Source organism: Octopus sinensis, linkage group LG8 (assembly GCF_006345805.1).
Source record: "Octopus sinensis linkage group LG8, ASM634580v1, whole genome shotgun sequence".
NCBI classification, from domain to species: domain Eukaryota; kingdom Metazoa; phylum Mollusca; class Cephalopoda; order Octopoda; family Octopodidae; genus Octopus; species Octopus sinensis.
Window position 1 is genome coordinate 92,931,673 of NC_043004.1, and position 13,085 is coordinate 92,944,757.

At 39.7% G+C, this 13,085-nt stretch overlaps 1 protein-coding gene across 10 annotated transcripts in view; it reads left to right on the top strand.

Annotated features, from left to right (window-relative positions):
• The window catches only part of LOC115214926 (brefeldin A-inhibited guanine nucleotide-exchange protein 1), a 201,812-nt gene continuing 188,727 nt past the window's right edge, over positions 1 to 13,085 (top strand). For 9 of the 10 annotated variants that reach the window (XM_036505600.1, XM_036505598.1, XM_036505597.1 and 6 more), the window contains exons 1-2: positions 1 to 744; positions 1,286 to 1,685. In XM_036505600.1, the coding sequence (XP_036361493.1) occupies positions 1,562 to 1,685 (124 nt within the window). In that variant the 5' untranslated portion in view covers positions 1 to 744; positions 1,286 to 1,561. Of the gene's footprint in view, positions 749 to 1,285; positions 1,686 to 13,085 lie in introns of all 10 variants that reach the window. The other variant, XM_036505599.1, reaches the window with a different exon arrangement.

A 13,085-nucleotide genomic window follows, 5' to 3' on the forward strand; every position in this document is an offset into this window, starting at 1 on the left:
TCGGTGATCACGTGTCAGTGTTTATGATGGCGGCGGAGGGTAGCAGCAGAAGAATCAGCTAGCCGGAGCTGGAGTCGGTGGGAGATATATATACACACACACACACAGGGAAAAAAAGCCTAAAGAAACCCCCCAAAACAATCTGCAGACACCCAACAAACATTATATAATTTATCGATATTCTGCTTAGCTTATAAATATACATATATACGCATAAATATATCCAGATATACTGAAATATATATCACACCTACCTTTAATCTCTCTGACTCAGTTTCTTACTTTTTACCTGAACTGGATATTGTGAGTTACACGAATATATATTTCTTCTGTTAACTTTCTACCACCTACGGAAAACACCTCAGCCAGGAAGAAGACGACTGTTATTAACTATTATTGTTGTTGTCATTATTATTATCATTATCATTATTATTATTACTACCTCTCCCACTTAGAAGCGGATATATCACATATCTATACACATATACACACATATATATACCTATATATATCTATCTATCTATATATATATATATATATATTATATATATATATATATATATATTTGTGTGTATGTGTAAATAGGGAGAGTGTGAAGAAGAAAACAGATAAACCGAAATTAAAAGAAAAAATTCAACTGCTGCTACTACTACTACATATTAGATTAGGGAAGAGAGGGCAAAGAGAAACGGCATATAGTTATATCTATATATTTTTATAATTCTGAGTACCTACATTAAACACGTACGTGAGTATACACATATGTACCTATTTCCTGTCCATACGCACCCGTATATAACATCTACATACGCATACCTGTAACTATCTTTCCGTACACACACACATTACATATCTATATTCTACATACCCGCATGACTGTAGATACTATATTTCTACAGAATCCCTCCGTCCCTATCTATCTATCTATCTATCTATCTATCTATATATATATATATATATATATTCTACACAGGCTATACGTATATGCATTCAGTATATCAAAGCAATCACATAAGCGTATGCAAATACAAGTAACACACCTGTATGTCTTCACACACACACACACACACACACACACATATATATATATATATATATTCTGTATTACCCATTCATTTTATATATACACACCTTTTGTTCATATGTTCAACTCATTTGAACAAATTCGCATACTTAACACACCCATTCGTAAGCATATTCTATCTATCTATCTATCTATCTATCTATCTATCTATCTATCTATCTATCTATCTATCTATCTATCTATCTATCCTTCTACATACAGGTTTGCAGTCTGCTGCATGTCGTCTACGTACGCAACAAGAACTATAGGAACAAAAATACTAAATCTATCCATCCACACATTTTCCGATCGGGATCTTCCTCTTTCGTCATCATCATCATTATTCCCTTCACCACCACCACCACCAGCAAGCCAGTTCAATGTCATAACGGCCAACACCGATGCCCAACATCTTTACACCACCAAGTACCTAGTAAGACCATTACTATTTTCATCGATGTCGTATCTTCCCAAATATCGGCCAGCTTCTTCTGAATTATGCATGATACAGAAAAAGTAAAAGCCATGTTTTTAACCCGAGCTCTTGAGAAAATCTTGGCTGACAAGGAAATCAAAAAGACATATCACACCCAGTTGAAGAAGGCCTGCGAAGTAGCACTCGGTACGTATTGATTATTTGTTTTATTTGCGGTGCCCTTGTGGTAAATAAAGAAATCGCTATCATCATCATTATTATTATTACTCTTATTGTTGTTGTTTTACCTTTTTTACATTCTGGATTCCTATTTACCGGAGTTGATTTTTTGCCTTTCTTCCTTCCGGCGTCGATAACATCTGTGCGAGTCTATGCCCCACCCCTCAAAATTTGTGGCCTTATGCTTAATTTAGAAATAATTGTTATTATTATCATCGTCTTTGTGGCAAATAAAGAAACGATAATGGTTTTCCTTCAGGTATTTTTTGTTCAAATTTCATCGGACCCAACTTAGCAGCTTTTCATTCTTCCGGTATTGGTAAAACACAAACACCAGACAAATACTAGTTCGATTTGCTCGACTATACCCACTCCCATAAAATGCTGTGTCTTGTTCCTGTTAAAAAGCAACCACCACCACCACATCATCATTATTGCAATTATTAATCTCCTATATTCTAGGTTCAAATTCTGCCAGGTTCGACTTAGCCCCCTCCACTCGTCTAATCACTGAGATAAGCCATTGAAGTGTACTGAAGTCTAACTCAGTCGATTATAAACCTCCCTCTGTAAAAGTCGTCCTTGAAATCTCCGACTCGAGTTGTAAAGCACCGGACTAAATCCCTTACTATATTTCGTTCACGTCCCGACTGGTACGATTTCGTCTTTACTGTTGTTTAACCCCAGGTTAGCTTTTAATCGAGCAGACGTATGCTTTGAAGCATTCCATCTTATCACACCGTTATATATATATATATGTATATAATTGTGGGAATTTGGCTGTTATTTCAGCAGACCAATCGACACGTTTAAGGCTTTCTCTCCGACTCGTTTTCGTTTCTTATTTTATCTGGCTGTCATTCATTGGTACCAGTAACATTTAAATAGCTACTAATATATATATATATATATATATATATATATATATATATATATATATATATATATAGGCGATCCTTCGGTTTAATATATATATATATATATATATATCATTATAAACGAAGAAAAGCTGTGTGGCTCTGTAATAAATTATTGCTGGGATCGCAGACTCAGAGAGAGAGAGAGAGAGAGAGAATTATCGGAGTATTGCAGTGAAATCGACTTTACTTTTTATCCCTCGGGGGATGGTTATTAAGTCAAGTACAACGTCTGTCCCGATATTTCTGGCCTTGAAGCTATTAATATTATCGGCGGCAGTGAACTGACAAATCAGTAGAGAGGCGGACAAAATGACTTTCGAAATTTTAACTTGGTGACTACACGTCACATAAACAATATCTTGCCTTTAATCCGACCCGGAGTCGGTGAATTAATTCTCAGTCGTGTCAGTTTAATTGACTACACACCTTGTGTCCACTTTAGGAAATCGTTAATTACCTTTATTGTTACTTATTGCGCTTTCGTGTCAATAAGGGTGTGAGGTCTCGATAAAAGGACCCGTGATATACCGGATCCGATGGAAGCGTTTAAACAACACGCCCCCTTTTTCTTGACGGTAAACAACCACTGTTGCAGGTGAAGAGTTGATTGGCTGAGTCACTAACGTACCTTTGCACTGTACAGTTAAGTCCCTTTACGGTCAGAGTTCGAATTCAGCTGGGTTCAATGTTTACTTTATATCCATTAGTACGATGATGGGGGAAGGGTGATAATTGTAGACGTGTAATGTGGGGTGGGCCTTCATACAAGATTGAAAGCTGTCACCTGCATAGTTGAGGGGATTTGTGCCTATGTAAGTCATCAAAACAATTTTTATTTGGAGGCCATTTGGGGCAGTGGATGGCGGAACAGGTATCTAGTTATGGCCTTACATTCTGAGTTCAAATCATGCAGAGGCCTATTACTTTAGGGGCTGATCACATAAGTTACAAATCGAGTAGTGGTGTTGATTTGTATAAATATTTGTGGTCTTGTTCTATATAAGAAATGATTATCATCACTTTTTTGTGAGTTTAAATCTGTAGGTTTATGGCTTGCAAAGTATTCTGAAAAATTTTATCCCCTTAGTGAAACTATGAAGCAGTTTCACTTCTGTTTGCAGACAGGCATGAATATTCCAGATTCCTTGTATCTTTCATCTTACAAAAATATCGCTTTAAATATGTATGTAGACATGGCTCTGTGGTTAAGAAGCTCACTTTGCCACCATGTAATTTTGGGTTCAGTCTCACTGCACATCTTCAAGTGTTTTTCTACTATAACCTCAGGGTGACCAATGCCTTGTGAGTAAATTTGATTGCTGGCAACCTCTGCAGAAGCCCATTGTATGTATGTATGAACCGTTTGCCAGCTCCGTCTGGCACCTGTGTCGGTGGCATGTAAAAAGCACTCACTACACTCGCGGAGTGGTTGGCGTTAGGAAGGGCATCCAGCCGTAGAAACACTGCCAGATCAGACTGGGCCTGATGCAGCCTTCTGGCTTCACAGACCCCAGTTGAACCATCCAACCCATGCTAGCATGGAAAGCGGACGCTAAATGATGATGATATATATATATATGTGTGTGTATGTACATGTGTGTTTATCCCTATCCACTGTTTGACAACCAGTATTGTTTACATCCCTGTAACCTAGTGCTTTGGCAAAAGAGACCAATATAATGTATGAGACTTAAAATAAATAACTATTGGTGTTGATGAGTTTGACTAAAATCCATCAAGGTGGTGCTCCAGCATGGCTGCAATCCAATGGCTGAAACAAGTAAAAGATAGACGGTATATAGTGATACACATAGAGAAGTTATATTTGTATTTTTAGATGCACAACATGCTCCAGATGGACTGGCAGTTGTCTATGCCAAAGTTTTCATTATCAACAGAGTTTCATGAAACCAAGAAAGTTACTAATGTTTTAGATAAATTACACCAAATCAAAAGTAAATTTTAATGTCTTATACAATACTTGATAAAGTTCTTTATTTGAAATATTTCTGTGTGGTGACCATCATGGCAAAGAATAGACCTAATGTGGTCAAAGGCACATGTTCCATGTGCTTCACAATGGGACTGAACTTGAAACCATGTGGTTGGGAAGTGAACTTCTTAACCACACAACTATTATGGACATACATACTTATTAGTGACATCGCAAAGGTAGTGTCTTTACGTGGTCACTAGACCTGTTAGAAAAAGCAGCTAAATTTCCCTCGAATATCACCTTATAGAAAATGGGAACATTGGATAATATAGCCCCAGAAAAACTCTGAATAAAAATAATAGGGTGGTCATAGGTTGGAACATCTTGCATCATAAATACTGCTGACTTGGCTCTAAACATCATTATCGTCATGATCATCAGTTGTGTGTTGATGAAACAACATAGGAATCTCTACATGGTCATTTGATCTACTGTTAGGTCACCTTCAAATCGCATTCCTATCATCTTGAGAAAGCAAAGGGCATGTTGAATTATGTAGTCTTACATACTTCCGAAAAGATGGGATTTTCATGGTGAAATTGCCTTCAGTAATAGGTCTGCTGGATCAAGTTGACCAAGAGTAAATGATAATTACGAGTTGTGTACGTGATGGTGTGTAAATCAAATTTGGATAGATGCCCTCTTGTGCAAATCAAAGCATGCATATATCTTTTTTACTCTTTTACTTGTTTCAGTCAGTTGACTGCGGCCATGCTGGAGCACCGCCTTTAGTCGAGCAACTCGACCCCGGGACTTATTCTTTGTAAGCCCAGTACTTATTCTATCGGTCTCTTTTGCCGAACCGCTAAGTCACGGGGACATAAACACAGCAGCATCGGTTGTCAAGCAATGCTAGGGAGACAAACACAGACACACAAACATACATGCACATATACATATATATGACCGGCTTCTTTCAGTTTCTGTCTACCAAATCCACTCACAAGGCTTTGGTCGGCCAGAGGCTATAGTAGAAGACACTTGTCCAAGGTGCCACGCAGTGGGACTGAACCTGGAACCATGTGGTTGGTAAGCAAGCTACTCACCACGTAGTTTTTTTTTCTTTCTCAGAATATTTTTTTTTAATGTTCACAAAAAGAGTCTGTGCTTATTTTCTTTGCAGGCCTTTTGGGATTTGCAAGACTGAAATGATATAGCTAATCCTCATTGTGCTGATTAATTACATTCCACATGCTAATCATACATAAATCAGTTCTTTTAACCTCTTTATATTGGCCAATAAAAATAAAATGTGCGTCCTGTGTCACATGATATATGGAGAATTCCTGAAAGTACCCCATGATCAAAAATGAATTAACTTGGTTTCCAGCCACTGAACTTCAGTATATTCAGTTCCTGTGCAGTGAGGGTCAATCTAATCCTTGATTATTGTGGGGAGGAATTCTAAAGGGCTGACATTCTAGAATTTAGTGTTTAGTGTTAGTTTTGGTTGGGGGATGCAGTATGAGTGATGAGAAGTGAGCGAATCAGAAGTGTGAGTAGAATGGCATAGGACTAGTCAGCTCCAAGGATCAGAGCTCACAGTAGTAGTGCTAGGAAAAAGTAGGGAAAAGAAGCAGTTTATCTGTGATCCAGAGGAGCAATTTCATACTGAATTGATTTGGTGACCTTAAAAAAAGGAGGTAGATGATCTGTGATCCAAAGGAGTAATTTCATACCAATTAATTTGGTGACCTTAAAAATATTTATGTAGTTAGGATGCCTGTCTCTATGTTGCAGGTGTGGGAGAAGCACTTTGTGGGTCTCACATGGGCTTCCTAGAGGCTTAGTAATTGTTGTTGAAGTATTTTCTGTCTGTGAAGAGCAAGGCCAGTCTTTGTGGGGTAGTTTTTGCTATGTTGTGCTTGTGTTTTCAAAGGAGAGATCCTTGATCTTGGTGAGGTCAAGCATTTATAGCAACCTTTAGTGTTCTAGTTGCATGTTGTTTTGAGGTTGGGATTTTCTTGATATGTATAGAACCAATTTGTTGGGTACTGATTGTTTAATCTCATTCAGCCTGAATAGATTTATCATTAAAGGTGTTCTAGCTATGCCCATGTTTTATCTTTTTTCCTCTATTAGTTAACATTTATAGTGTATTTTGTGTGTTCTTCCTTATTAAAGACCTTGTGAAGGTGGGTGATTTAGCTGCTGTTTGTAGCAGCTTGAGTGATTGCATAGTGGTTGCTTCATTGGCTCATAGGGTTTATTTCAACCGTTAACACCCTGAAAGGTGAGCATTAACTCTGAAGGTCTCTTCTGTACCAATGCTAAAAATTCTTACTCTATACTTAACCTGTATTGATTTCTCTGTATGTTAGGGGGTTCAGGTTGTCCTCCCCTCTCTATTCTTTCTATACATTATTGACCTAGTTGCTGCTACAACCAACACAGTCTTATGCAGATGGCATGACTCTTCATTCCTCCTAAGTTTTGCTGATCATGCTTCATCCATATGCAACCTGTATTGATTTCATAACAAACATCTTGAGAGCGCTCTCTGTACCAGCTTTGTCTCTTTTAGCAGTAAAAATACTCTAGCACCACTCATAGAAAGAAAATACCACTGCACCCTTCTCCTCTAGACATGTGCAGCACTCAGCTAGAGCCCCCCTCTCTCCTGGTAGAAGCACTTTCTTAGCCTAGCTAGGACTACATCCCAAAGACTAGCCTTTCTCCGCGGAGCCAAAAGTTATTTCAGTCCCCAATAGTCACTCACTCTACAAGGCTCAGGTGAGGTTCACAATGAAGTACTGCATCCACATGTTGGACAGTGCTGCCATATATACTGTAAATATACAGATATCCTGCACTGCAACCAAGGAAGGACCACTCGAGTGAGTGGCATTCAATCATAAAAGGACACACTCCAGCTTCTGGATTACTAGCATGCTGTTTCCTCTTTCTGCCCTTATATTGCTGCTATAAGAGCCTCTACTGTGACTGGTATCACATCTCCACCACTCAGGTACTGTTGACCCCATCCATCTCTCCTCCTTTTACCACACTTATTGTGTCCACTCCCACCCCACATCACCTTACATTAGCCACTCTGACCAGTCATTTCGCCCCAGAACATCACCACTTTGAAATCTCCTCCTTGCTCCTGCCTTTCCTACTGGTGTTGACCTACAGCAGTTGAAATGGTCAGCCTTACTGGTTTCAGAATACCTACGGGTGTCACAGACATTGCTTTTTCCTTTAGACTCAGCTGGTAAAAAGAAGAGAAAAAAGCCACATTACAAGAGGCATATTTGATTATCTCTTGTTTTTCTGAAGTCTATAATATCGAACACTTTATCAATTATCTCCAAAGAACTTTTAAAGCTAGTAAAACTTGGATCAAGCTCTGTAAAAAGGACTGTAGTAGCCCTATATTTCTGCAAAACATGACTATCTACAGCACAATAGCAAAATTGTTTTGTGATACCAGTGCCAGTGGCACATTAGAGAATCATCTGAATGTGGCCGTTGCCAGCGCCGCCATGACTGGCCTCCGTGTCGGTGGCACGTAAAAAGCACCATCCGACCGTGGTCGTTTGCCAGCCCTGTCTGGCACGTAAAAATCACCCACTACACTCACGGAATGGTTGACGTTAGGAAGGGCATCCAGCTGTAGAAACACTGCCAGATCAGACTGGGCCTGGTGCAGCCTCCTGGCTTCCCAGACCCCAGTTGAACCGTCCAACCCATGCTAGCATGGAAAACGGATGTTAAACGATGATGATGATAGTTCCACTTCTCATGCTATGATGGCTAACCATGGTGCTCTCTTCCCTCTCTATCACAGTCCATCGACATTTGTTTCTCCCTTTATTGCTACTCATCACTTGCTCCTTTTTTTTAACTTACATCCAGGTGTGCATTTATTTCATACACTCTGCTGTTACCTTCTCCTATATTGCCTCCAATTCTTGGAATACCTGCTTTGAAATTCATCATTCATGCTTATCATTTATCCCCTTTTATTATCATCCATCAGTTCTTCACCCCTTCAACCAACATATCCCATTCACTCTCTTTCTGCAATCACACACTTGTTCCACATCTGCCCCTTCTATCATTACTGTCATTACTACTTACCTCCTTGGCCACGTAGCCCTTAGTGAACATAGTGGTTACTGTTAGGGAAAGGCATCCAGCCTAAGTTATGGTAAGTGAAATGTATGAGTTTGTTTCAACATCATCATCGTTTAACGTCCGTTCTCCATGCTAGCACGGGTTGGATGGTTCGACCGGGGTCTGGGAAGCCAGGGGCTGCACCAGGCTCCCTCCAGTCTGATCTGGCAGAGTTTCTACAGCTGGATGCCCTTCCTAACGCCAACCACTCCGCGAGTGTAGTGGGTGCTTTTTACGTGCCACCTGCACAGGTGCCGGGGGGGAGGGGCCCAGCTTATGCTATTTTGCATCCAATTCCTAATAAATTAGGGGGAGTGGTTAGTGTAGGTATATCTATTGTTGTGCTGTTTGTTTGTTTGTCCATTTTTACATATTAGAGGATGTATAGGGTTAACCTTTCTTGGAAGGCAGTAAATGAAGCTGGCTCAGACCATAGTGACTGATTTGAATCATGCCAACATGTAAAGCATGTGAAACAATTATGATATGACTCACATTCACAGAGTGAGATGGCTGAGCAGATAAGGTATTAGAACAATTTATTCATTGGTCATGGATTCAAGTCTTTTGTAGGTTGCTTGTTGAACTTCAAAACAAAACACTTTATTCTTATTTCTGTTCACTTATCTGTCAGCCAGAATAGGTATCAGATCAAAAGTGACATGTCATCTCTGGTATACTATTGTCTTATCCAGATTTCTGCCTCATTCTCCTCATGTTATAAAATCCGAACTTACCAATGTTCTCTTATAATCCCTTATGGAGGCGCAATGGCCCAGTGGTTAGGGCAGCAGACTTGCGGTCATAGGATCGCGGTTTCGATTCCCAGACCGGGCGTTGTGAGTGTTTATTGAGTGAAAACACCTAAGCTCCACGAGGCTCCGGCAGGGGATGGTGGTGATCCCTGCTGTACTTTCACTACAACTTTCTCTCACTCTTACTTCCTGTTTCTGTTGTACCTGTAGTTCAAAGGGCCGGCCTTGTCACTCTCTGTGTCACGCTGAATATCCCCGAGAACTACGTTAAGGGTACACGTGTCTGTGGAGTGCTCAGCCACTTACACGTTAATTTCACGAGCAGGCTGTTCCGTTGATTCGGATCAACCGGAACCCTCGTCGTCATAACCAACGGAGTGCTTCCTTTCATAATCCCTTGGACCTTTGGAAATGTACATTTACACACACATGCACACATATGCATTATGTATTTATTACTGTGATTGGTAGCTGTTTCTTGTGTACTAGAATGTCCTTTTCTCCCCATTGAAAGGAAATATGGACAAGAAGAAATGCAAATTGCATAGATTAGTTTACTGTGTATATCAATCACCTTCTCAGAGTGTGACCCATACGCTATAGTTTGGGCCATTCTCTTTGGTACATATAGAATGGGATGAGAGGTATAGAGTGATGAAATACAATTTGTGACTGCTGACACAGTTGTAGTCTTCAGTGATGTCTTATCCAGTCCATCTCCACCAATTGTGGTTCTTTGTCTCCTCTTTCATAGGGTTCTTACCTTTCTTTCCATGTCTTCCTTGGTCTTCTTCTGAATGTTCCTTCAGCTTGGATCACTTGGTACTTCTTTACCCAATTGATGTCCTCTATAAGCATTACATGTCCATAAAAACTAAAAACTTCTCCCTTGCACAAATCTCACTTGTTTTTAACTTGGTTTTACTCTCAGCTCATTTATGCTCCATCATTTATGCACACTAATATTACATATCCAGCTGAGCATGTTCACCTCATTTCTTTCTAGCCTTTCACAACATTCTATGCCCATTTTTCACTAACATGTGACATAACGACGCCGCCGTGGTGATCTCATTCTTGCTCACAGCATCATAAGCGGAAAGTGTAACCTCTCAAAAGAGCTGTTCTTCACTCCTGCTCCAGAGCGTCGGCTGCGGGGTCATTCCGAAAAGCTCTATCTGCAACGATTTCATCTCAATCGAAGGAGAGGGGCTTTCTCTGTCCGGGTTGCGGATCCGTGGAATAAGCTGCCGGACGAGACGGTGAAGATGCCAATGACCGCTCAGTTCAAGGTCTCCCTTGACCACAAGTGGCCTGAACTCTTTACATGAACACCACCCTGTACAATACTCCATGTCCCCCTACATGGCCTTGCTTTTTGAGCCAAAAATTAACTAACTAACATAGCACTTATTACATAAACATCATACAATCTACAGTGAACTCTAAAAAGGAATCTTCATGTTGCCAGAAGAGGTAATTGCTCCCCGACCTTTTCTCACCTGGGTCTTACTCTGGCTATTATGGTTTCAGGACACCATCCTTCTCTGCTCATTAGATGATCAGGGTCGTAGAAGCTATTGTCTACTTCTGGGAAGCTTGCGCATGTTTAATTATTTTGTATGTGCTTCTACTAACTACTGCACACAGTAAAATTTTTCTTCTCTGTCAACCTGGCTTGATCCCTCTTCATCTCTTTTGCTGTTATAGTTTACACTGTGTGCACAATATCAGGTTCCTACCAACACCTTTTCTGCATATTAAACATGTTCAGTGGTGTCCTGTTGCCTTTCTTGTTTATTAATTCTTTCTCCTTTGTTTGATTTACTCTAAGTTCTTTCAATTCTAAACCTTACCTTGGTATTAGAAATTTCTTCTCTAATTCTTTAATTCATTTATGAGAACTAGGGCATCAACATGAAGTAGTTCCCTTACCTGTGCAAAAAATACTTCACTGAACTTATTGTCAACTCTCACTTTGATGGTTTTCACAGCTCTCACAAGCTCTCCATCTACACTTAGTTTATTTTGTGACAACTAGACTCGCGGAGTGGTTGGCGTTAGGAAGGGCATCCAGCTGTAGAAACTCTGCCAGATCAGACTGGAGCCTAGTGCAGCCCCTGGCTTCCCAGACCCCTGTTGAACCGTCCAACCCGTGCTAGCGCGGAAAACGGACGTTAAACGATGATGATGATGACTACTAGACTCCTGAGTGTGGTACCTTGTCAAATCCACTTCCAGACCAACAGATGCTAGGTATAATGAATTGCTCTTTGCTAAATATTTTCTCCTGTAGTTTTCTTACTGGAAAGAGGAGATCAGTGATACTTAGTATTGGTACAAACTTGAACTGTAATCTAATCTAAGATAATTTTCTTTCTAATTAATTGTGCTATAACTCTGTTACTTTTGTAACTTGGTTTATTAATTAAATGCTTCTTATAATTGCTTCTTTTTATGATGATCATCTTTGCTCTTCTAGCTGTTGATGATGACACTGCTATACCAGTCTTTGCAAATGTCTTATGTACCTCTTGATTGACTATGTGAGTGACTAACACATTCTCAACTTTGCCAGATATCTTCAACACACTGGCTATTATCTCTGATGGTCAAGTGGTTTTTCTCTGCTTTCACTGTACTTTTGAGAAACTATTGTTAATTTTAATAGTTGGATCTACTTGGGGTAATCCTATCTTCTTTCATGTATATTCTCTTCATTTAGAAACCTCTTAGAATAGCATTTGCATATCTCCTTCTTCCTAGTGTTAGTGAGGGCAATTCTACTGCTGTCATTATGGAAATATTTTTTTACAAATGACATCTTGATCCATAACATGCCACAGTGTTGATCTTCTTACTTCAGAACATTGACAAAACTCCTTTTACTTTCTGCTTATGTCCTTACTGAATACACTTGAGTTATGTTTTCTCTTCTGGCTTCCAGTTATTGTTTCCCTCTTTCTTGTATACTTTCCAGGCCTATACCTTAGCTTTTATGATTCTATCTACCATACCATTTCACCACCTGTTTGCTTTCTGCTTGGCTTGAAACATGTTCAATTTACAGATCTGGTCTGTGATTTACTGTAGATTGTCTTGCAGAAGCTCCTAGTTGTTTTCCTCATCCTTCTCAGTGAATATGTCACCTAGTATTTCTTTGAATCTATGTGTTGCTCAAGGTACTTTCAGCTTTTGTGTCTTCCTTCTGTGGATTGACTTGCATCTCTGGATCCTTCTTAGCTCTTATTCTGATGTTACAACTAGTCTATGATGAGTGTTACATTTCCACCAGAGAAAGACTAAATTTATCATTTCGTGGTGAGCTGGCTGAAACATTAGCTCAAATGAAATGTTATGCAGCCTTTCTTCCAGCTCTTTACCTTCAGAGTTCAATTCCTGCCAAGGTTCACTTTGCCTTTCATCCTTTCAGGATTGGTAAAAGTAAGTACTAGTTGAGGACTTGGTTCAGTGTAGTTGACTACCTCTTCTTTCCCAAATTGCTAGCCTTGTGCCAAAATTCATTTTGCGGTGAGTATGAAGTCTATCTGGATTGTCTGTTTACCCGCTTAGCTGA